The following is a 26,006-nucleotide window of genomic DNA, read 5'->3' as shown; positions in this document are numbered from 1 at the left end:
CCTGCTTCATGTAGGCAGTCCTGGATATGCAACAACGGTTGCACCACTCCAGGGGCAAAAGAGAGGTTCAGAGAGGAGACTCCCAGTACTGCTGACTTCTCACCACAGCTCTCTTTATCTGTTCGTAGCTCACAAACATCACAATGTTCCAGGAACCAAGACGAAGAAACGAGGGCACAAATCTAAAAGAGAAAGAAAAAAGAGAAAGAAAATCAGATCAATCAAGAAAAAAAGTACTTTTTAAATTTACTTTTTCTCCATGTTAAAAATAGGACTTGTATGTGTATGGATTCTGACAAGCTTCATGTACGTACCCCTTATAGAAAGCTGTAGGCCCCTCTTTAATCAGCATGGTGAAGGCACAGTTTATAGCACCACTGTACTGGCCAGGCACTGAGTTCATATAGCGTGTTTTTACCACATCCACGGGAGACGCTACGATGGTGGTGCAGAAACCTGCTGCAAAGCCTGCTGTGAAGTGACACGGCATGTTGTCTGTGGAAAACAAAATGTTTGATTTGGTTTGGTTGGGAGATTTGAGTAAAGTCTGAATCTATTCAATCATATCACTGTAACTTCACTTTAATTTTCTATTTCCAATTCTTTCATTAGTTTCATCCAATTGTATCTTCTTTTCATGTTCTGTTCTATATTACTATCATGCATTTTATGTTTTGTGTAAAGCACACTATCATAAGAAAAAAAGAAGAAGGTTAAGGTGAACAGAGGCATATCAGTGTAGACGACTTGATTTGAAGCGACTTAACTCACCTGTCATCAGGTTGTATGTAAGGATGAGCTCTTTGATGATGTCATAGGTCACCAGCTCAGAGCAGTTTACGATGGCATTGCGAGCTATGTTTGGCAGACAACCTGAAAAAACAGTTCAATGCTGTAAACAATAATTTTCAACCTGAAGAACCTGAAGTCACCAATATGCACTGTTACGATCAGGGAGACAGCTTAATAATAAACATCCAAATACCATGCAGTAGCCTACATGTATCAAAATCTTTAACCACCAACAGTTTGCTGTGGCTTTCAGGTGTGCTGTGCTAAGCTTTTGCTTTTGCAGCCTTGAGATGATGAATGCCAAATGTGAGATTTTTTTTCCATCTCCAAACCAGGTAACAGTGTTTCACCTTGGCACAAATATGAGAAAATGAGACCCTGACCTCTGTGCTGCTTTTTCTTTTTTGGTAATTATTACTGCCTTGACAATGATAAAAACCCACGTATTTGAGTTGTGTGACATTCCTCAGAGCTCTTGTGCATGTCCATATGCTACGAAACGCAGGTCTAGCTAATCTGTGCACCAATCAGCCATAATGTTATGACCACCTGCCTGATGAATCCCATCCAATGGCAGATACCGAGATAATCAATAAGACTGTGAATATTCTCATTTGTCCAGGTCATAGTTATCTCAAGGAAAGTTAAATCGAATGCAACTGGACTTGGTTATTTGTCTAGGCCTCTTGGATGAGAGGTGATTGTCCTAGACCTAGACAAATAACCAGTTGCATTAGAGGCGAGATAATCAATGTTTTTCACTTCACCCAATCACCTGCCAGTGGTCATAATGTTACGATTGGTGTAAAGTACAAAACTGTTTTTCACTTTACTTTACTAATGTGGCTGTTTTACTTGTATAAACAACTGTTGGGTGTGATGCAAATGACAAATTATTGACACACGAAAATAAAAGCACTGGTAAGGGCTATTATTATTCCAAGAACATGTTTAAACAAACATTGTGCAAACAAGCAGCTGGTAGCAGATAAAGTGATACCTCACCCACTAAGGAGTTCAGTTACATACGTGTCTCATTTACCTTTCCAGAGTCCTTTAACACCCTCGACCCTGGCAATGGTCTTGTAGGCATCGATGGTGCCGCTGTATCTCTGCACAGAGCCGTTCTCAGGCAGGCGGACTTGAGCCTGGAACCTGACTTTGACCACATCAGTGGGCTGAGCGAAGGCCACGGCCATCGCCCCTGTGGTGCTGCCCGCCAGCAGCCGGGTCCCGATTCCTGCATCTGTCATACAAGCAACTGGTGTTAGATACAGAGTACGGTACTTTTATACATTGCATTATCCATCACATAGATCTGTTATGTTTTATGATTGTATCTATCTAATCTATCAATCAACTGGCACATGAGAGGAATAAATGAAGCAGAAGTATAGAAATCTAATCGGTAGCAACATGTTCTATCCCAAATTTCCCTCAGTTCTTTAAGTTCAATTTCAAACATTTGAAAACAGTGGTGTAAGACAGCAGCGTCTACTTTGAGGACACTGAAAAGCTTCAGGCAGATATCTCTTGTTAACATTCAAAACTGGTCTGGCTGGTTTTTGTGCCTTATCTGCAGAGGTACACTGGATGAGGACTGAAATAATGCAATCAGAGCAAAATACGTTGAAGTTCATATATGTCAGTAATGGAGGAGAACCAGGAAAGGCCTCAGGGAACACAGCTCTGTTCCCTGACAGAGGAATCTGCCCTGTGCCCCACATCCTGGAGCTGTTATTTGCAAAATGAGCTGATAAGGTGCAGCACAAATGATAGGTTTTCTGAGCACTGACATAGAAATAGTTAAAATAGAATTTTCTTTTCTTTGTCTTTTTTCTGAACAGTTTAGGTAATAATTTCTGACATTTGGGGGCAGCGTTTTAACAGTTATAAACTATCTCCCTCAATGGGCTCAGTACAAATTGACCAAGCTGGTTGTTCTCAGGGAAGGCATATTTCCATGTCATGAATATATATTTTCATGGATAATATTTTTACTGAATTCAAACCACTGTAATTGCTCAGTCTGCTTTACCACACATGTATTCTGATATCATAAAATATGTAATCAATCAATACTGAAACTAATGAAAAGAATAATTAATAAGTCATTAATAAAGTTAATGTGTTCAGTAATTTGCACAACATCCCATGAGACAGATTACATCTGTTGTCAGACAACAAAATGTAATCTGAGTGTTGATGGAGAATGAAAATGGCAGCAGAAACAGAAATAAGTGGCTCCCAGCTGCCCTGTGTGTGTGATAGTAGGACCTACTCTCTGATCCCCTGCTGTAGATCTGCTTTATGGTGTCATACAGGCCGATGCGGACCGAGGCGAAGCTCATCTGCCTGTGCAGCCCTGCCACTAGTCCACTGTACAGACTCCGCGGGCCCTCAGTTTTCACCATGGTGAGGAGGGTCCCAAACACACCTCTGTACCTGGCCTTCTGTCCCCCCTGGGCGGGCCTGGATTCACCTTGGATCTGAAGTAAACAACATGACATGAGCAACAAAGTCTGTTCAAGACTATACTATATAACTAAACAATTTATCAGGGATGCTTTAATATAATCAGTTTTCTTTTCACTGGTTGTGCCTTGGTTTGACATGCAGCAACACAACTTCTCTGTTCAAGCCCTGTACATCTCACTGAGGACAACAAGCACACTGTTTCTGCAGCAATCCAGGAAGTTTTACAACCAAGTGGGATCACAGATGGTGAGTGATCTATGACATAGGCCTGTTCTGGTATGAACAGCTATGAGTTTGTGTTTTCAAGCTGAACAAGTTTAAAACCGAGAACAACACAAAAACTAAGTCTGAATAGTTTCTTGGTGTGCCTGATGACTGGCGCTAAGTGTCGGCTATCCTCACCTGCAGTCTGACTTTGGCGGTGTCCAGCGGGAAGGTGACCAGGTCGGCCACACAGCCAGCTGTTCCAGCGGAAAATATCTTGACAGCGGCTGTGGGGGCCAGATCGGCACTTTTCCCCCCAACCATGGTCGATGACTGAGCTGAGGATCAACAAAATCTCATCCACAAGACACAAAGGTGCGCAGGGGGGGCTGTGCGCATTAAAAAAACAACGTAAATAATTTGCTGAACCGAATCACGTCCTGTCATGACTTGAAGTGGATGATGAGGTCCTGGTGGGTAGGCTCCCGCAGCCAACCTTTGAGTTTCAGGTAGTGGAAAGTTAATCTTTGGGAAACGAAGTCCTCTATTGCCATTTGCTATAAAGAGCTAGACACTACTCTGCCACTTGAAGCTACTGAAGAACAAGAGAACAACAAAGACACGATTACAGAAAAGACAAACAGCACCACGACCCGTTTCCTCAAACAACCGCACGGCACCTGACCACACGACTCGAGCGACATCCGCCTCCTGTGCACAACAGCTGTTGATGCGCCGCCCAGACTCACGGCAGCCACAGCCGTAGGGATAAAGGGCTCCGCAAGTGCCGACAGGTATGATTTGTGACCTAATGAGTCACATTGTTTTGATCAAATGTAGGCCTACAGACTAGTACACACTCACACACACAATGTCTTGTGTTTTGTAGAGCTGTTACTGGACTGATGCCAAAAGTGCTTCTTTGCACGATCTGTAAGCAATGAACTCAAAACTTTCTTCTTCTTTTTTTAAACCAATTTTCTTCAGTAGTGCGTTTCATTTTCAACTTTCACAAGCATTTTGTGAGCATTTACACTCACTTATTCGTTCAGCTTTGTCACAATAATTAAATAAAAATAAATTATAAAAAAAAAAAAAGGTTTCTTTTCTTTAGGAATTACAGAGTGAGAATTACAAACTGTGAGTCCAAGGTTTATTGCAGTGATGGAAAACACTGTTGACCTTCTACCTTAAGACTCAAATTGCATTGAAAAAATGACAGAATCCAAGTTTTTAAGATTCACACTGGGGTCTGGCAGGTTTACTCAGCCTCTGTTTTGTAAGATTAAAGTAAAATACTTAAATGCTCAAATGTTTTGTATGTTGAAGCCTCCTGCCTTAAATGACAATTCAAAGAAAGGCAGGACCCATGTCACTCCATCTACTTTAGAGCTTGTTGTGCACTGTGCTTTGACACTGCTATTGACCAGACATTTATATAAACGCAATCCACATACAATGTTGCATTGCTCAGCAATACAACCTTATGCCTCCTGCTTTTATATGGAGTAAAGTATCACTGCAGTGGTATCACTAAACTGAGAAACCTTTTGAGAAGCAGTCCAGTACAAAGAAGTCCAGATTCAAACTGATAACACATTTCTGTTTCAACATGTAGGCTATGTTTTCTTTCAAATGACTTCACATATGCATTTCTTAGCTATCTGAGCCATTTGGTTGACCCACATTTTTGTTTGAAGGCCGATGCATTTTAACATGACCTGAGGTATGTTCCTAGAAACAGGTTATTGTTTCACAGAGCCAAAGAAATACCCAGAAAAACGTTAAAAACAGACTGCAGTCTTTCATTGTTAAAAACAACAGTAAATATTTATTTATAAAATTACAAAATGTTACATTTAATTTACATGATCTTTTTATGTCTGCAACCAAATGTGTTCTGTTTAGCACAAACAAACAAAACCACCACATACTAATGATTCCCATCAAAATGGGCTGCAAATATTTTTGCTATTCTTTCAGTCTCTTTCCTCATGGATGACGGTGACATGTTCGGACGCTGTGGACGAGCTTTGCGATGAGGAAAGCTCTGAACTGGAGATGTCTGGCCCTGAAAGATAAAAAATATATATATAAAGAGCTGAAAGCAACAAAGCTGTGAGCATAAAATTACCACACTACCATCTGTTGTGCGTAACATACAGAACCTAAAATAACTTAACCGTGTACTTTGATGAAGGACTGTAAACAGTAACAGTGACTATCAGAGAATAAGACTAACTAAACATTTATTTGAATATGTTCACTGTCGAACAGGCTTGTTAGGTGTGTCAGTCCGGCACACAGTGTACAATCATCACAATCTCTCACCTCCCACTTCATACTGCAGCACCTGCCTCGTCTAGTTCTCTCCACACCCTCCAGCAAACAGGATCCATTGACACTTATGTGACGCAGACATAGTGTACCATCTATACGGGGCTGGACGTGAGCCAGCTCAACCGCCTCATGTACAGACAATTACAGGTAAAAACTGTGTGAACGTTACTGTGTCTTTGAGGCACTCGTGGTGGACAAACCAAATCTGACACATACAATTCAGAAATCAAAATTAGGAAAATTTAAATGAAGTCTGTGGCTGTATACTCAATAATTTATTATTCATTTTACTGATAGGAACAGCAACAACTTGAAGTCTTGATTGCTGCATCAGTATGATCTACTAATAATTACCTGACAAAGCCTGTGCCCTGCATGTTATACACTGGTTCAAATGTGCGTATACTTGGTCAGACCTGGTGTGAGATTTTGCGTACTCTACACTCACGTTCAGATATGATATATGATAAGTGCTGATCTTTGTGTTTGATAAATGAGGGCCAATATGTGAGTTTTGTAAATTCAACAACAGTGTAACACCTGAGCCCTGACTCACTGTTAATGATAGGTCAATACTCAGGGCAGAGAGGAGTGCTTTGTTCTGCAATAAAACAGCCACCTCAAACCTTTAGTTGCATCACAGCAGTGTTTCTGAATAGACTGAGCTGAAGGTGACAAAACAAATAGATTATTCCTTTGATCATAAGACTGCTCAAATAACTTTGTCAACCTCTGTTGTAAGTCTAAGTAAGTGTGACGGGGATAAAAATTAACACTGCATTGAGACTGAATGAAAAAGTGGACAGGTGACATGTTGGTCTTAGGTTGGACAACAAACACCAACCTGGCCTGACTTGACTTGACCACATTTGATCCTGCAGAACCTGGTTGGCTGTTACATGGGTCTGTCAAGTTTGGGTTGGCTAATCACAAGTGACATTGTGCAACCATGGATAATGTATTGTTATGAAATGAGCTCCAACTGTGATAACCTGTAGTAGTTTTAGTGAGTGGTGAAACTCAAGCAGGTGAAATAAAGTAACATAACTGGAACAGTACAAGAAGCTGTAGAGACACTAGAAATCATTTCAGAAGGGTAATAATTTAGTAAATACGACACACAAATACAATGTAATTCTTTAATTTTATGGTTTTTCTACTTGTGATGAACTTTTTGACATCTACAGGGTTGTGACAGAAAGTCACAGTATTAAAAACAAAATATATTCAAACTTTTCATCTATCATTTATAAAAATAATTACCTGGAATATAAAGTAATTATTTTAAAAATAAATACATTTAAATAAGTTATTAGTATAAAGTATAAACCAGATAAAAGAAAAACAGCAAAAAGCTGTGTGTTTGAAGATTTTTGGATCAGATGGATTTTCTTTTTTCTCCTTATGACTAGAATAAGCATTAGTATTGTGGATATTGTGACTACTGTAACTCTCTCCTGCAGCGATGAATGGGAGCGGATGCAAGTTCCGCTGCTGCAGCATCCGCTCCCATACATCGCTGCCGTGGCGATGCGGGGACAGACACAACAACTACCACAAAACAGGAGCAATTAAACTTCTTTCCTTCTTTTAGACCTAAAATGTTAGGAAAATACAGCCCTGAGTTGAATTTGCCCGGAATTGTACTTTAAAAGTATTTTCCTGGGAGTTTTTTCTAAGTCGATGTGAGGGTCTAAGGACAGAGGATGTTGGTGCCATGTAAAGCCGTTTGAGACAAACTGTAAAAATGGACTATACAAATGAAATTGCCTATCAGTGTCATTAACTCTCCCTTTCTTTGTCCTGAGCTCAGCAAAATAGTTCAACTAGTCTCTAAGAATATATTCCTTCACGTAATTTATTTCTTTATTGTAAACCATTCCATTCAATATTGAGATTTCCAGTGATGTCGTGGTCAGTGGTCAGGCTGTTGGCAGGTCACCAACTGATCCACCATAAATATTCCTTTTAGTTTCTAACAGGTTTTTTGTTTTTGTCTACGGGTACATTTAAGGGTGTGTGTGCAGGTTCTATTGGAAAGACTTGTTCTATGTAAACCTCTATGATGAACCTCAACCTGTCACAGCTGCACGATGAGAGTTGAATTAAACTAGACTCAAGACGGTACACACTGTCACTATTCTTGCTTGGCTTCCTTTCAGGATGCATCATGTGCAACACAGTCTATAAATAACACAGTAATTGTGCACACTAGTTGGGTAAAATTTTATGATTACTATTATTATTGATTGTAGATTTGTCAAAAATTATCAGAGTAATCTTAATATGGGAAATGAGTAATTTCCAAAGGATATAAATAATACCAAGATATTCTCATATCCAGAGAGGCAGGAATGAAAAGTACAAGGAGTGGAGCAAGGGAGAATGCCAGAGGTAGAGCTGGTGACAAATACTCACTGGGTCACTGCACGACTGGGAGAAGGAAGGAGCCAATTTTATGGCTCTCATAGACGCCTCCAGTTGGTGAGAGGGGAGGAAGAAATTAGGGACCATCACAGGGGCACATCTTAGAGTGAAAGGTTAAAGAAAACATTCATGGAGAGCATGATGATGATATGATGATGGCATTATTAAGACCAAAAAAATTAAAAGAAACTGGTAAATGCTAAAAATGTTAAAACTAATTTTAACAATTCACCGAGTCCAACAACACAGTCACGCTCACATTTTTACCTACGGACAGTCACCAATCAACCAACATATCATAACAACAACTAAAGCTGGACGCATACAACAGACGGTCTGACCCCAGAGCTCTGATCATAGTATCATGTGGCCTACAGGTACCTACCAACTATCTTAAAAACTGTTCAAAACCAAGGGTTTAAAACTATTCATGAACATATTTTTGAAAGCATCCTTGCTTTCTTTTTAGTGCTCAAACTTTGCAGCAGTGTGCATCACCTAAAGAACCTGTGACAGAGGGTGATTGCCTGCATTTGTTCATATTATCATTAGGGCTGTCAATCGATTAAAAAAAATTAACTACTTAATCGCACAATTTTCTGTAATTAATCGCGATTAATTTATCAACAAATAAACTGTATTTGTCCACTTGAGCTTACAACAAATATTTATTTATGTATAATCATCAAATTAGTGTAGAATAAACACAAAGTATTTGAATAGTTTTCTTTAAACTTTAAACAGTTTGTCGCCTGTGAGGTACAAATTTGGCACAAAAAAAGGCACCTTGCTTATATCCTCCAACAGAAATAATAACAAAACCCGGGCTACATGTGTTGAAGTGTGCAGGTTGAATATCAAAACCATCAACACCACTCTAGACCACTTATGCGCATGCGCCAACATTTGTTTTTCCTTTTTTCCTACCAAGCTGTGCGCCGCGGACGTGCACGAAAAAACCTTACCTGATCTCAATTTTGCACTGCCTTGCACTTTCCTCCTCAATTGTATGTATGCTTGTGTATGTGATTGTGGTGCGGTGGTCTGCTGTAGAAACAGAATTGCCCTATGGGATAAATAAAGTAATCTCAACTCAACTCAACTCAACCACATAGTACTGAATTTCCCTCTGTAAATTAAATAGCTATAGACCGATCGGTTCATTGCAAAACTTTTATTTATTGATCTATAGGTGGTGATTTGTGTACACACAGAGCCCCAAGGCAGCGCTGCTCTTCTGTCCAGTTCACACATGAAGCTTCACTTTTCATTCAAACAAACTAATCAACTAAACAAACATTCAACAACTTATCAATGAGACCAATATTTTGCTGCTGCCTCCGATATCACATGTGGAGCTCCACTGCTCCGAGAACGTTGGAACAAACTTCCAAACAGGCATCATGTGGATAAACTAAACCCCATGGTCATATAAATGGTTCCTCACTCGCATTGGAAAAATATTAAAACCTAATAAAGTGAAGAATACCAGCGCTAAATGTTTAAAATTAATCGCCAAAATGAACGCGTTAAAAGTTGACCTTTACCATTAGGCAGCAACACATCAATAAATATTGATTAAGGATACGGCTGGAGCTGTGGATCTTCCAGGGGGGCATCAGGGGCGTCTGTGGTGTGTTGGACTGGTGATGGACAAGTGTCACCCGAACCCTTGTGGGGGCTGTGGGACCCTTTTGTTTGTCTCTGGTCTAAAGCTTCTAGCGTCCTTTCATCCTCCTCTCCCTCCGTGTCTGAAACGTCTCCTACTGATCCATTAAAACTGTCATTTTCCTCTTGTCTTGTACATTCTGGTGTCCCACCGGACTCAAGACTTTCCAGATTCACCTCCTGCCTATTCCTATCCTCGTCTTGGCTCAGGTCAGGCTCCTCTGGCGCCTCCAAACTCTCTAAAGCAACCAGGTCAGGCTCTGACAGGATGCTGGTCCAAGGACTGGTTTTGTCTGTTAGAGATGTTACCTCATTTAGATGCTTTGGCTTCACCACAACCTCCTCGTAATCTTCATCATCATCATCATCACTTCTCTCGTCCCGCCTGTAGTCTGATCCATCTTCACCCTCATCTGTTCTTTCTTCAGCTTCATCCTCAGACTCAGTAACTTGTATGTGCTTGTCTTCCCCAGCCTCAGAGTCTGCATGGTCTACAGACGTCTTTTGAAGAGGCGACTGCAGAGGAGACATGTCTTCATGGGAAGAACCTGAAGCTCTGGGTAGACAAGAGAGACTCTCGGTAGGGATTCGAGAGTCTGTGCTGCTCTGGTGGTCAGAGGGAATCGTTTCCAGATGCTGTCCTCGTAGGCCTGCATGAAGAGGATGGTGAAGATTTTAGCTACTGCTGAGAAGATCAAGCTTCTTTTTATTTTACCACCTTTGTCAGTCACGTGGTTTCCTCTGTCATTTGTCTTTGAGTTTTGGACTGATGGTACGATCACCTTAGAAATAACGTGGGGCATACTAGTTATACTACTATCATTCTTACTGTATAAATTAAGTGTGAAATATGAATAGGATGTCCATTACAATTATATATACTATAAACATTATAATAACACCAGTGAAAAAGCAATACATTTTTTCAACTCTCGACAAATACATTAATCAGTTGATCAGTGTAGGTCTAGACAAAACAATAAACTTCTTAGAGTAACGTCTGATGAAACTTGTTTTAAAAAGCAGGGACACTCTGAGTGCCAGCCACACAGTGTTGATGTAATTCCAATAGCTGATACTTCAGCACCACTGGTCTGAAGATGGGCCAGTAGCGCCTCCTTTTATGGTAGCAGTGTGCAAGCTACAAAGTAGTCCGTGTCCACAATGAACTCTGGATCAACTGTAAAGGCTGAGCAAAGAGTACCTGTCAAGAATGATCTGTAAAAGGGAGAATGATTTATGCCCATTTTGAAAAGAAATGTACCATCCATCAAAGCAATTTTAAATGCTCAAATTATGTATAAAATCAAGACTATTGATGGAAGAAAAGGGGGTGATTTTAGCATGTGTTGTTTAAAACACATCATGTCAACAACTTTCATGGATGAGCAGCTCACCACTTATGATATTATTGACTTCTCCAACTAACTGGTTGGACTTGTGAAGAAGCTGAGTTGCGTCCGTCTCAGACTCCCTCTGCTCCTCATGGCTGGTGTGACAGGCCTGGTCGGTCACTGATGGGAATGTGGGAGTGGAAAGTTTATGACTGAAATATCTCTGGATGTTGTCGAGCTCACCAAGTTTTTTCCTGTAAAAGCAGACAGTCACAGTCAATGCTCGGATGAAAAACATAATCCAAATTATCTGTAAAGCAATGATGTCGGTCTGTCTGAGGTCTGATACCTGAGAGCTGAGAACAGGAATGAGCTGGAGGGATTGATGTCACCCGCACTGCTGCTGCAGATGGAGTGAGCTGCTGTTTGCTCCTGCAGACTTTGATGATAAAAACGCACTTTGTCCATGTGCTCAAAATGACGGTCGCTCTCACTGCATCTGCTCAAATGTGAAGACAATATGTTAATACTGTGGTGGAAAGTCTCTATATATTTTACATTAATGGCAGAATTAAAAGGTATACTTTATTAACCTTTCAGGGAACAGCTTGTTGGTGAGGTCAGGTGATGAGATCTTCTGCTCAGGGTAGCGGCTGATGTGAGAGGGGAAGCTACTGTAGGTGGCTGTGGTGTGATAGCTGAGAGGAAGAGCCTGAAATAAACCCTGTTCATCAAACACTTGCATCAGTTTTTATTAATTACACACTTATTGTCCACATTTTCTCTGAGAGATATTCTGTATGTTTCTCACCGGTGAGGTGTTGGCAGCTTCTTCAGTCACAGTTTTTCTTTGTCCTCTGAGGTCTTGGACCCCCTTTAGTGGAGTGACAGACACTTTGAGCTGGCCGTGACACTGACCACTGAAGTCTGTGATGTTGTACCAACCACAAACCGAATGGAAGCCGCAGAGTAAAGGTGAGAGGTCTACAGAGGCAAATCCTATCACCCTCTCCATTTCTATGGAAGCAAATTAACCAAAATGTGAATTAATGCATCAAAATATATAATTGTAACAGAAATCATGAATTTGTACCGTCTCATGTACCTCCTTTGTGCCAAACTTTGAACACAAGAGACTGTTGCGCCTCAACAAGCAGCTGTTTTGAAAGCCTGGAAATTTGAAAATAAAACATCAGACTGATATCATTTTTAACACACTGCATGACAAAGGTTTAAATGAATATGTGTCGTGTAACTCGACCTGCATTCATGTTGATGGTCCCACACAGGACAGTCAGCGTCGGCTATTACAGCTGTGGACACTGGCTCTGGAGAGTCAGCGGTGACGTATGAAACACAGCAGCATGGTGTCCCTTCACTCTGCTCTGCCAGGGGACAGCCTGCCACCAAATTATATGTTTTACTTCATGTTGATGAGAATCAGTAAAAAATGATAATCAATCATGTCAAATCTCAAATCAATGGCTCACCTTTCAGATTCAGGTGCATAGCCCGGTCCACCGCCACAGTCACAGGGAAAGATTCATCAATGCTGATTTCTGTGTGCTGGACAGATGTGATGTCTGGGGTGGTTCTGGAGGATTTATTCTTGTGTTTGTGTGGTGTACGCTGTTTGGGTGCAGTGGGTGAGGAGGGTTGATCTGCTGCTTCCACCTCATCAGATAAGAGCTCCCCCTGGCTGTCAGAGTCTACCAGGACGTCAGCTCCAGCAGACGCGTCCCTGGGGACAGAGCCTGCTGTGAGGGTGACGTGCACCCTGAGAGCAGCCCCTTGTAGGTCTGCTGCAGAGCGCCTGAACAGCGGGTACACACCTGTGGAATCAGGAAAATCATGATTACACACAGAAACACAGCCATAATCTGACTGAAGCAATTATCACCTTGTAATACATTTAATCATTTCTCACCACTGAGAGTGTGCTTCCGCTTAGACATCTGAGCAAGAGAGGACAGATCCACAAATGCTGAGCCAACCAGTCGGTCTGTGTCAGTAGGTCTTTTAGTTTTGTCCTTCTTGAAGGCAACCCACACCTGAACCTCCAGCCTCTCCTCTTGTAGATACCACATTAAAGGTTGAGTCCTCCTTAGTTCCACAGTTCTGCTTCCTTCAAAACTCAGCGTGGCTTGGTCGTCCTTTCCATCCTCTATGACAGACGGGTGTTTCAGCTGAGAGTAGAAGGCCTCCTGGTCATAAAATTTGTACCTGAAGTAGCAATAGGTGGAGCGCTGAAGCTGACTGTGGCCAGGCAGAAGCAGACAGTGGACTGGTATCCACGCTCTAGGCATTGAGAATGTCAGAGAAAGTTTCTCTCTGCTTTCTTCCCAGGTTTCCTCCTCATCCTGAACTTCATACAGATTTTGGGCCATCACCCAGCCCAAACCCTGAGCAGCTTTAATGACTCTTTCTCTGTCTGAATGGTGGCAAAAATTGACAGCGATCTCCAGACCCCCAACCAGGACGTGCTGGTGTTGAGGAGAACTTGTTTCTTGAGATGCATACACTCCAAACCAGCCAGAAATACCTATGGATTTAGAAAAAGTTTTTTTTTTAAAAACATATATATATATACACTATATTACCAAAAGTATTCGCTCACCCATTCAAATGATCAGAATCAGGTGTCCTAATAACTTGGCCTGGCCCCAGGTGTATAAATTCCCTTAGTTCCAGTAAAAGGAACTTTGAATGCTTCAGGTTACCAAAACATTTTGGACGATTCCATGCTCCCAACCTTGTGGGAACAGTTTGGAGCGGGCCCCTTCCTCTTCCAACATGACTGTGCACCAGTGCACAAAGCAAGGTCCATAAAGACGTGGATGACAGAGTCTGGTGTGGATGAACTTGACTGGCCTGCACAGAGTCCTGACCTGAACCCGATAGAACACCTTTGGGATGAATTAGAGCGGAGACTGAGAGCCAGGCCTTCTCGACCAACATCAGTGTGTGACCTCACCAATGCGCTTTTGGAAGAATGGTCAAGAATTCCTATAAACACTCTCCTCAACCTTGTGGACAGTCTTCCCAGAAGAGTTGAAGCTGTAATAGCTGCAAAAGGTGGACCGACATCATATTGAATTCTATGAGTTAGGAATGGGATGGCACTTCAGTTCATAGAATGAGTAAAGGCAGGTGAGCGAATACTTTTGGTAATATAGTGTATATATAACTGTGTTGATCAGAAACGTGACTGTCCAGCAGGATCCAAGAATGCAACATACCTGTTCTTTTTCGGATGAGATCAGCTAGAGGTATCTTCACCTCACCCAACACCACATCTTTAGGCCTGGAAACATTCACTTCTGCAACAGATAGCACAGAATAAAGTAAGGGTGTTGTGGTGAAAAGTAAAAACTCCAAAATATTGAACATACAAAACATATTTTGTGAACAATGCTGTGAACAATCCTTGATACAACTTTGTTAAATACCAATTACATAGACTTATAATTATTTGAATATAGCAACTGACAGTTATTTACTGTTATTAAGCTACTAGCAATTCTTTTTAAATTTGTTTTTTTCTAAACATCACAAAACACAACATACTGAGAAATCAAAGAAAATATTCATATTAGAGAAGTTTAACCCAAAGGAAATCTGGTTTATATAAATAGCAATATTACAAAAAATCTAACTGGCTGCCAAAAACATGAACTGTGCATGTTAAATGTTACTGTACTATTATCAACACAAAACAATCTGTGATTGTTCTGAATAAGGTATAATAAATTATCTTAAACCTTTGCGACTGTCTCTGTGCCAAACGGTAAAGACAGCAGAAGCCTCTTCAAGCTGCTCAGCCAGGCTGCAGGTTTCTCCACTGCTTCTCTGAACCAGCAGATTGCAGGACATCTCGATGTGGTGGTCAAACTCAGGGCAGAAGGTCCTGGCAGCAATGCGGGTAGACCTCCTCTCACTCTCCGGCATGAAGGAGAGCTGGACTGTGACATATGCGTTTACCCCCACACCAGCAAAGTAGCTGAATCTGTCATCTTGTTCTGATAACACCCTGCAACAAAAGATTGTGTGCCGTCAGTCTGCTGCAGTGAAATGTTGACAGTGAAACATGGTGACAGTGATGTACCTTGCTGCTGCCTGCAGACCTGACCCTCTGTGCACTTGAACCACAAGTGTCACAATACGAGAGGCAGCTCCTCTACCAGTCGGTCCTTGAGGCCTGACAGGGCGGTGCTTGTAACGAATGCAAACATCCAGCAGGCCTGAGAAGCAAAATAGAGGGGTCAAACTGTTAAACATATGTAATATACTGTATATCCACTCATCGCTCTTTATATGTTTGCATACCTGAGGGCTGAGGCTGATGTCCTGTGGGACTATCTGCCCTTGGAATCAGGGGTAGGGAGAACATTTGGGCCTCATTTGGATGTTGTTTCTGCATAGTGACGATGGAGCACAGCTTGGACAGGGGAAGCAGTCCTTTGGCCACAAGTTGGTCTCTGACATTTGGATAATAATATCTGTAGAGATAAATTAATCACTCAAATAAAGCAATTATACATTGAGACAAATACTTTTAAATCATAATACTGAATTGCAACACACTTAAGTGCTGCATCAAGCAGTGATGGAATTGATGTTATCAGCCATTATCATGCATTCATAACAAAACCAAAAGTGTTTTTTTTTTCTTTCATTTTTGAGACAGTGAAAAATGCAACAAGGAGAAAGGCTCCAAACTACTTGGTTAGCTCACAAAAGCGCTATTGTGTTCCTGCAAAGGGCCCACATGTATCTCTACATGTGGTACTCACTCCACTGGGTGTCAACAAAAGAGACGACAAAAGAAACAAAGACATTTTGATTTCCTTTTGTAACGGAGGTCCGCGGTAGCCACTAACAGTCAAGAGGGACCCAGGAGGTGAAGGGACGACTTGTGGCGGTTAGTGGTACTGAAATTAAACTCACTCTCCCATAAAAAGACGTGTAAACCTGACTGCCAAGTGGTCATTGACCTCATTGACCTCCCGCGGTGTAGGAGACCGGGGTTCAAGATTCACCTGGGGCACGCCTATAACAACCACATCGGTCATACTTGTACTAATTTAGCCTCAGGCTGACAATGTATCTTTGAGTGGTTACATATCAGCAACAATAAGACTCGTCACTTTAATGCAGAGGGGCCTTGCACCTTAAAAAGTTGTATTCTGGGATCAGTGTCAGGGTTTTTAGCTGTAAGATAGAGTATGTCATGTCAAGTTCAGGTTTTATAGATGGATCAGAAAGTTAGACCACAAACCTGCACCACACTTCAAACTGTATGCCTCCTCCACTGCTCAGGCCTTGACTCGAAAGAGAGCTGAGCAGCAACCTTTGGACAGGTATGCCTTCAGGAACAAGAAGCACATGTGTCTCAGTATGGCCAAACGCTGGGTCAGGAATACAGAGAGTGGTGGTGGTACGAAACGGCTTCAGGTTCACACCTGTAGGTGATGAAACAATGGTTAGAAAACTGCCGAGGGCAAGACATTTCTCAAGGGTGTTCTCTGAGGTGTATGTTTTATTATACTATAATGGTCTTACTACTCTCTATGAGGTTCTGGTCCACTGCTGCAGCAGGGTCACCGTCCTGGCAGGGGAAACTGTACTGGACGTAGCAGTCAGCTTCACCCCACACTGTAGACTGCAGAGGCGTCAGTCCATTTACCTTGTCCACTCTTACCACAAACAGATGCTCTCTCATTATCTCCTCTTGTGCTGTCATAACCTGAGTGAGAAACAAGTTTAGCACTTGGAGGCGAAAAGGGCAGCTTATTATCCTGTTCATCAGCAAAGTCAAAGCATATTCTTATCCATGTCTATAGGGAAAGAAAGACAATATGTACTGGTTTAAAGGTGCCACTTTTTTACAGACCTTTTGTGAATGTGGATGGTAATCAAGCAGATGAACTGGTTTCAAGGGATGTGTCATGAAAGAGGCGTATTCCTCATCTCTTGTGCGCTGCAGGGCAACCATCTGCTGTGATTCCCCCATAGCCAAAACAACCCTGAGGTTTCCTTTACAACCCCCTGAGAACACATCAATGACAGGCATGTAGCAGTCCACCCCTAAAACAGGGTACTGTGCCTGGAGAAGGAGGTGGGTGATCTTTGAATCCCTGGAGGAGAGAAAGATAGTTTCACATGCAGCCTCACAGTGACAATTTGTGAGGTTGTGGCTTTGTGACATTTACAACACATTCTGTGGAGTACCACAGTGCCCCCCAAAGGACAGGTTTGGTTATTGTTTTGTTTTTTTTCTTTCCTTTTTCAAAGGGAGAAATCTTTTTAAACAAAAAAAAAATCTCAGCACATACAGCAGCTAATCTGTGTAGTAATCATAAAATTAATGTCATAGAGGAGAAAAAAGACATTTGGGAAGATGGATTTTCTCTATTACATCCACAAAAATTGATTACCGGAAATGGTTTAGTTGAAGATATGTTGTCTGTAATACTTTGTCATAATTCAGTCTTTCCATTCAGTTAAAACTTTGTTTTTCTCTAACTGGAAATGTGCTGTCTTTGTCTTGACTTACCTAAATGACATGTAGAACTGGTGAAGAGGTAATTTAACAAGGCCCAGGAGCTGGTCCTGCCCTGAGCTTCCCGTTTTCCGCCACACCTCAATTACCATCACGTTATTCTTCATCCGCTCCAACAGCTTACTTGTTAAGGCCACAGGAGTCACCTAACACAAATGATGAAGAAAAGGTCTTGTGGGTCCAAAGGATACTGCACTCACAGTGCCTCACTGTTATTTAGCGTAAATTTTGAGATACAGTTAGAGGAAGCAACCCTCTGACTAACCTGAACAAAGTTGAAGGAAGGGTTTGACTGACCCCAGCTCACAACAGATCTTGCCATCTCGTCGCACCAAAAGAGTTTACAGTTCAAGTACACATTTGGGGCCTGGAGGGGCCCACAGCTGAAGTTCTTTCCATCTGGCACCATGAGCAAGGTATGCAGCAGGACCTCAGGGTCCTCTTCCACCTGCTGCCAAGATTTATGAGAAGATCTGTGGAGGCTGGGATGAGGAATGGGCTCTTTGGAGGATTTCTGAGGACTCCAAACATTAAGTCTGGGCTCTTCTGAAGAGTGAGCAGGCACCTCCTCTCTGCCCGTTTGAACAGGTTGAGATCTGGAGCTGCTCTCTCTTTTTGGACTGGGTGCACCCTGTGAAAGCGATGTGTCTTTCCACGCAACTTTGCTTTTGCTTTTTCCAGAGGAAGAATCTTTGCTGTCTGTCGCGAGCTCTAAAGTCACCTAAAAAAAAAACATGATTTCAATGACAGTCTCAAGTATCAGGCTTGCAAACATTAATCAATGGGAAAACAAATGTATTACCATAAGAGGTCCAGTGTTGTGTATTTCACCGTTTCCTTCCAGGCTCTGTACAGGTAAGACGAGAGACTCACTCAGCTGCTTGCTCTGCAGCAGGCAACGCAATGGGTGAACTGCTTTACCAATGGGAACAGGCTGCAACAAACAGAAAGTAAACCATTGTCATTTGTTTATATAGCAACCAGGATCTACCCCTTTTCAATCAGGGCCCAGACTGGGTAATGCCGTTGTTGAGATCAGGTAAAGAGGCCTGTTGGGGACCAGGGAGTAGGCTGTTGTGTTAATCAGAAATGTTAAGAGTGTACGTCGCAGTGCAATAACGTATGTACTTTTGCAAGAAGTCCTGCAGTGTTGCGAGTCCTTTATCCTTTTTTTAAATCAGAAATGTTGTATGTATTAACAATGTCACCTAAACCATATCCTACTGTGTGATCAATGCAGAATAAGGTTACAACAATTAGTAGTAAATTGCAACACTGCGCACAGCCTCTACTGTGCGTTGCACTCATTAAGATCTCATCTGAAAAGATTACTGTCATTCAAACAACTGGGGTCACTTTCACTCAAATAACCAATCTTAAGTTTGAAGCTACTTACTTTCTTTTGGTCATTCTTTTGTGAGTAAATCTTGAAAATAAGATCGGTTTTCCACCATTGTTTAACTTCTGCTGTGCTGAAGTGGACAGGAAACACTGAGTGCTGGAGGAACTTAACGGCTTAAAAACAAAAAGGAGAATGTATGTCAGATGCAGGCACAGACCAGACACAGACTGACACAAACAAGCGTTTTTCACTCAAGTGGGTTTCACAAGAGTAGATTTTAGCAGGACATACCCCCTCCTGTTACTTTACTGGAAACAGCTCTGGTCACCTGCCCATCTCCAGCTTTATTACGATTATGGCGATTGGAGGTAGATGGCATGGGGAACACGTACTCAATGAAGTAAGTGCTATAAAAAAAGAAAGAAATTTGTTTGTTAGCTATACTAACACTGATACTTTTAAATGACGAATGTAATGTTGTTTGTTATACCTACCACTTTTTGCCAGGTAATGGTCGAGGAGGTTTCCCTTTGACAAGGGTCTTTCTGGGTGTGGTGGTTGTGCTGTGTGTCGGTACAGTCAGGGAGTCGACTGTCACTCTCGCCACTCGGACCAAACTCAGCAAAGCCAACTGCTCCCTGCTGAGGCCAGGGGGAACATCGCCGGCATCCCGAGGGCACTGCTGATCTGAATTTGGACTGGACACGAAAAATATATGGTAAATAATAGTCTTTCATAGTAACAAAGGTACTCTGGTATATCTTGTTTACTCTTCGTATATGCATATAGCCTGGTAGCGCATACCACATACATGTAGTATATTCTGTATTAATTGAATTGTTTGTTTTTTTTTCAATAGGGAGACATGTTGGTTAGTTATTGTACAGTCAAAAATTATATCTTTAAAACTGGCTACCTTTAAGGATAAGGTAAGGATGAAGACAAAAACACCTGTCACCCCTCTAAAGGGAGCTCTAGTGGCATGACTTCAGAGACACATAAAAGCTCTTACCCTTCATTAGGCCGAGAACACATCAGCTGCTTTGGCTGATTTTCACTTAGGGAAGTTTTTCCCTGACCATCTGCCTCTGTGTCATCTGGTCTGGCATCTGACATCTGAAAGAAGACAATGATGACATTAAAATGTTCTCTGCTAGAAAATCCCATAAACTAAAATAAATAGACATCACTTATGAATCATGTGTTATTTTCCTTGACAATCCTCAGAAAAACTTCAACTTACTGGAGTTTTGTAGAACAAATTTTCCAGTAAGCTCTGATCATATTGTGGATCATTGAGCTCACTATCCTCGCACACACTGCTGTGGCCAGACAGAGACTCAGGGAAGAAGCCCTCTCCATCCAAGAGAGGCAGAGCAGACGTGTTTAGGCTAAAAAAATAAAAATAAAAATGAAGAGCACAAGTCTTGATGAGAAAATAGAAACACATCAATTTTTTGTCAGATTTGTAAGTACATTTACACATAGGTACCTGCCAAGAAGAAGATCCACAGCTCTGTTGTCAGCAGCACAGTCTAAGCCACAGTCTGAGACCACAGCAACATCATCAGAGTGCTTGATCTTTGAATCATCTTGTAAAATATTTTGAAGAAACATCCCAGAGTGAGAAGGAAAAGGCCTGCGGACACAGAAAAAACATTTTGACTTAACACTGCAACAACAAGCCTGCCACAAAGTTATGTATTAAAATACTGTTTATTTGTTTACGTTTTTTGTTTTTTTTCTACAAATGTTTGAAACTCTAACCTGGAGGCTGGTAGGATGTTGTCCTTTGGGAGAGGCAGTGGAGTATCTTTCAGTGCTGGGGAAGAGTCCATGTCACCTGTCAAAGCTGATACCACCATAGCATCTCTAAGCTTGTTTCCACGCTCTAAAATAACTGAGATGAAAGAAAGTGTCAGGTATTTGTTGAATGTCAAATATGTTCATTTGTATTGAAATACATGCAATGTGTGGTAATATTAAAACCCACCCGAGAGGATATCATTGGTTGTTTGTCCACAAGGCTTCTGGCTTGAAGGATTCTCAGCTGTTTGGCTGTTCTGAGATCTGTTTGTTAGTGGTATCTGATTTTCCAATAACTCTTCTTTGCCTTTGTCTTTCTGGGCATTTTGGAAATATAAGTGGTCTTTGCCTCTGAAAATATTCAATAAGATTGTTATACTCTGGTTTAAACTTATGCCAGGCAAGCTAACATCAAGTCACAGGCATTTGATTAGTAATAGCAATGACACCAACTATTTCAAACCTTGGTGTATTTCCACTGCTACTCCCGACTGATTCTTTCCCACTGCCAGCTGAAAGTGATCTGAGCTGTAAGGGCAGCGTGGTCGGTTGTGGTACTTCAACACTGATATCTGTGGCTGGACCCGAGCTGCTGCTGTCATAGGCTTCAGTCAGAGGCTCCAAACTCAGTGAAACCTGAGAGAGTAAAAAAAAGAATGTGTACAGTCCTTAAAATGCCTGCCAGCACAACTGATTATTTGTATTGTGAATGTTTACTGAATGTTTATTCAAAAATGTAACACCTTGAAAATATAAATTGGTGTTAAATAAAACTTTGGCAACTATCTACAAGCGGCTGTGGGGATTTCAATAGTTTTTTTTTTTTTTGTCATGACACTCGTGTCAAAAAAATATACAGTATATACTGAATGCCTCCTAAACGCTTTCCAGATATAATTATCGAGGCAAAAATGTTTATGGGCTAAAGAAGGTTCTTGTTAATAGTTACAAAAAAACATACTACAGCTCTGCAGGCAGAAAATATGAATCTTAAATTGAGGCACTTTAGCAGCTCAATTACCAGTGGGCAGTCGTCTTCGTTTGAGCCACACTGACAAAACACAGACAAAAGGAGAGCCACCTTTAAAGGTAAACAGCTAGATGCAAGCACCAGACAGTCGGGTTTAGGTGTTTCATGCAGTTTATGGATACAGGTAGTTTATCTCTAATACGCTCCTACTGATACTGATAGACTTCAGTTTAACTTTGAGGCAATGTGATGGAAAAAATAAAACTGGGTCACAAAAGAGAAATGAAGGAAATCTATGATGGGTAAAGTGGCTGAGGCATAGCTCTTGTAAACACAGTTTAGTATTGGTACTGGTAAATTAAACAACGTAGAGCAACAAACTAGTCAGTTTGAGAAACATCCCCAGAGACTGAATCAGCTGCATGTTACAGAGAATGTCAAAGTGAATACATGCAGTGCAAATTAACAACTGCATCATCATTTTCAGCAGCTTGCGCTAAGAGAAGATCTGCGACACAATTATAACCAATATCGCTGAATTTCCTTGTTAACAACAGAGCTCCTAATCTATACAGTGTTCATTACATCAGTTGGCATTGGCACTAATTAATCTCCTTCTATGAGGTGCTATCTCACAAAGACAGTTGACAGGTGACTTGTGTTCTTGTTTCCACTCACCTGGAGCTCCCCCAGTTTTTCAGATGTTGGAGATACAAGGGTGTAAAATCCACTAATGGGGTGTGACAGAGAGAGATGGGAGATGCCTGCGACCTGAGCCCGTGCGATTGGCAGATGATCTGATTTCGTTAGGACTTCCAACACCAGTACACCCATATCTGTCAATGATAAAAACAGATATGTTGTGGATTTTAAAATCTATGTTTGCAACATATTAGCCAACTCAAACATATTTTAGTCATCTTAGTTACCTGTAAGATATGAGGTGAACTGCTTTGGCCCGCAGCGGATGGCGAAACGAGTCGTAGTCTTGATGATCTTCTGTGAGAGTTGCGATCCATCTCTTGGAAAGAAATGTGTCCCATTGGATGACTCTCCCCACCAGCGAAGCCTGACAAATGTTGCAGATGGAGGCTTGCGGACTGTCCATAGTACCCGATTTACTGTCACCCGCAGAAAGCATCTCAGTTGTCCCTCAACCAGAGGAGGGAGGCTGGTGGAGGGGGAAACATCGCTGCAGACTGCAAAAGAGTTTCTTTGGATTACAGCAAAGCCAAGTCAAAAAGGCATACGCAGTAAACTGGCACGTCAAATGTCATCATATAACTGAACAGGTGGTATTTGCTGCAGGTTGTAGCTCCCTGTTGACCGGTATTACAGTCTGTACTATTCACTTTTTGTGATGTTTATTTACGGTACCTCTCCTCTAATAATAAATTTGAACCATTCACGGTTGAAATTTTCAGGGTTTGTTCTAATATGTATTTATATCTTAAACTTCTAAAAATGTCTAGCCCTCAATTGTACAGTATATCTGCCAAGTCTTGGCTTGCAGAAATTAAAATATTTTGTGCTTTGAACCGACAGTTTTCCAGTCCCCAGCTGTCAACTCTTGGTGTCACCATGGCCACTGTAACCTTGGATTTCTACACTTGGCTCATAGAGAGGGAGCCTGACATAGCCATCTGCAGTTGTAGCTACGATCCCTCAAGCTTCAGCATGTTGTGATTTCAAAGATGCCTCTCTGCACAGCACAGTTGTGAACAATGTTTATCAGAGGTACTATAGCCATTTTCCTCTGACACAACTGATAGCTGACAGTCTACGAGACTGTTGTTCACTATTATAATCTATGTTTCTCCCCCCCAGTCTGATTACCTTTCAGAGAAAGGAAACTCCCAGGAGATCAGCAGATTCAGAAAAACCTAAACCAACCCAAGTCACTGAGATCACGTTTCATCTGATAAATGTGAATATTAACTTGAGAGCTACTGACCTGTTTCTGCATTGCATTAGATAAATCAGCCAGTGTGCAGGTGTTCATGCTAAAATGCTTAGTTATTTATGACTGTGCAACTTTACATGATTAAGTGCCCGGCTGAATTATTTTATTGTTCTTTCTTTGATAAATTAAAAAGTCAAATTTTAAAATCAAAAGCTTCCTCCTTGCAGTTTAAGCTAGAAAACCCAGAGCTCTTTAAAATAGAAGGGTTGGGAGACAGAAAATAAGGTAACGTTAGTTTACAATTATTTTTACGCCAGTGTTATGATCTGGAAGTACGAGAGTAACTTACGTTACAGCACACACGGCGTTGACAATAACAGCGTCACGCAAACAGAGTTTCATAGACCGAGAACGAGCTAAAGCTAATTTTCTGAACATTACCAAAAGGAGCTAACATGAGGTCTGTGTGATACGTTACTGACAGCTAACTTCACAACATTAGCATTGGCGGCTAGCAGGGCTAACAGCAGTTTACCTTTTCTTTTGCTGCTTCCAGCTTTGACCGCTTTCTGTTTCCTGCTCTTCATCCCTCAGTAAACGCGGGTGGTGAACGACGTCCTGGCCAAAACAGTCTCTGTACGGTCCGTAGACATGATTTTACCACACTCGATTTAATAATCCGTTTAACAGGGTTGCTTGAGCTTCACACACACAGACGTAATACACATACAAACGGCAGCGCGCAAAACTGTTTCCGAGCAACAAAGTCCCAGCGATAACTTTTGTCCCGCCTCCACTGCCGCTGCCTGCACAGAGGCATTCTGGGAATCTGAGTTCGGTTATTGAATGGCCGCGATTGAAATTAAAAGCGCTCTCTTGAACCAAATTGGAAGAAAACCACTTTACAATACAAAATAATTGTATATTTATAGCCTAGAGCATATAGTTTAATTATAAACCGTAAAGACTTCCATTTCACATCCATTTTATGCTGTTATTTTACTTCATAGTAGCCTACCGCCTTATTGTAATAGGCTTTATGCACAGCGCCACACAACTGATTAATCCAGGTGTGTCTGTCTGACCATTGTTGTGAGGTCGTCAGACACACCTGATTAATTAGTTTGTGTGGAGCTGTGCATAAAGCCTCTATTGTAATGTAAGACAGGAAATAAAGGAGCTGGCTTAAGATCAGGAAGTAGTGGAGCTGTGAGCCAATTGCACAATTGTAGCGTAATTGTAGCCTAATACAGCACACAGAATTGCAGATTAATTGATTCTCACCCATTTCAATAAAACATAACAAAACAATCTGTTGTGAACCTACAGTGAAAGCCCATAGTCATCCACTGACACCAGCCTTCTTTTCTATCACCAGCAGGGGGTAGCACTGCTCTTTCTATCTTGTGATAGAGAGCTGCTCAGTAAATAGGTGGATGATCTCTTTCTCAAACTTGTATTTCTGTTTTATTTATTTTCTCTATTTTGCTGGGCATTTTTTCCGTCAGTCACTCAATCACTAACAAATTATTAACTAACTTTATTTGACGGTAAGTAAGGACCTCCTTTCAATGTTCAAAATTACTATAGCCATGTAGGCCTACTTGACAATGAGGTCAACTTGTCATGCCATCATGAATGCTTTGGGTAGTTTGGGTTATATTCTTGCAACAACAAGTCCCTCTGCAGCCATGTTTGTTGTGGTAACAGTGAGGGCCACTGAGGGTAGGCCTACATAGGAAGAGTGCAGAACGAAGCCCTTGGAACTCTGGGAAAAGTGAAGTTTGACATTTTAAGATGGCCCTGTGAAAATACGCCAGTAGCAAATTTATGTGTTTCTATTAGCCAAAGTAGCTGTAAATAGGTACTGTGTGCTTTTTGTAAGCATATAGGTGGTCTGATATCCTATATGTTTCAAGGTAGAAGTAGAGCTACAAATCTCAGTAGTGTAGTGTGTTGTCACATTAGAAAGAGCTTCACAATAGTTGGATCTCCCTGTTCATCGGTTCACAGGAAACATAATCAAGTCCTGCTGTTAAGCACATACTCTGGAATGTGCACTATGTATCCAATACATGGCCTGTGCTTATATTTTCAGTGTGTTAATGTTTGCGTTGTTCACTGTGGTGAGCTGAAGAAAAAAGGTTTTAGCAGAGGTATTATTCCTTCTCCTCTTTTTC

General features: G+C 41.4%; 2 protein-coding genes across 2 annotated transcripts; both read right to left on the bottom strand.

Annotated features, from left to right (window-relative positions):
* Positions 1–67: 67 nt before the first annotated feature.
* On the bottom strand, positions 68–3,798 carry LOC310996326 (dicarboxylate carrier UCP2-like; the record flags this gene model as incomplete). Its single annotated transcript, XM_083985703.1, has 6 exons — positions 68–182; positions 315–495; positions 772–873; positions 1,835–2,038; positions 3,074–3,281; positions 3,673–3,798. The coding sequence occupies 6 exons, from the start codon at positions 3,796–3,798 to the stop codon at positions 68–70; spliced, it is 936 nt and encodes a 311-aa protein (XP_083841829.1).
* Positions 3,799–5,403: 1,605 nt separating this feature from the next.
* c2cd3 (C2 domain containing 3 centriole elongation regulator) lies at positions 5,404–24,506 on the bottom strand. The gene is made up of 33 exons (XM_083984509.1): positions 24,362–24,506; positions 22,853–23,122; positions 22,602–22,759; positions 21,417–21,589; positions 21,141–21,304; positions 20,915–21,047; positions 20,640–20,786; positions 20,391–20,538; positions 20,160–20,263; positions 19,642–19,845; positions 19,439–19,554; positions 19,202–19,320; positions 18,608–18,739; positions 18,071–18,526; positions 17,800–17,951; positions 17,137–17,380; positions 16,806–16,989; positions 16,522–16,705; positions 15,570–15,742; positions 15,349–15,484; positions 15,005–15,273; positions 14,483–14,563; positions 13,171–13,785; positions 12,734–13,075; positions 12,505–12,643; positions 12,349–12,413; positions 12,055–12,260; positions 11,837–11,967; positions 11,593–11,742; positions 11,307–11,497; positions 9,830–10,559; positions 8,233–8,341; positions 5,404–5,545 (listed from the first exon to the last, which is right to left on the bottom strand). The coding sequence occupies exons 1-33, from the start codon at positions 24,411–24,413 to the stop codon at positions 5,408–5,410; spliced, it is 6,615 nt and encodes a 2,204-aa protein (XP_083840635.1). The 5' UTR covers positions 24,414–24,506; the 3' UTR covers positions 5,404–5,407.
* Positions 24,507–26,006: the final 1,500 nt, after the last annotated feature.

The sequence above is a fragment of the Trachurus trachurus genome, assembly GCF_905171665.1.
Source record: "Trachurus trachurus genome assembly, chromosome: 13".
Taxonomy (NCBI): Eukaryota; Metazoa; Chordata; class Actinopteri; order Carangiformes; family Carangidae; genus Trachurus; species Trachurus trachurus.
This window is presented reverse-complemented; position numbering and strand designations above follow the sequence as displayed.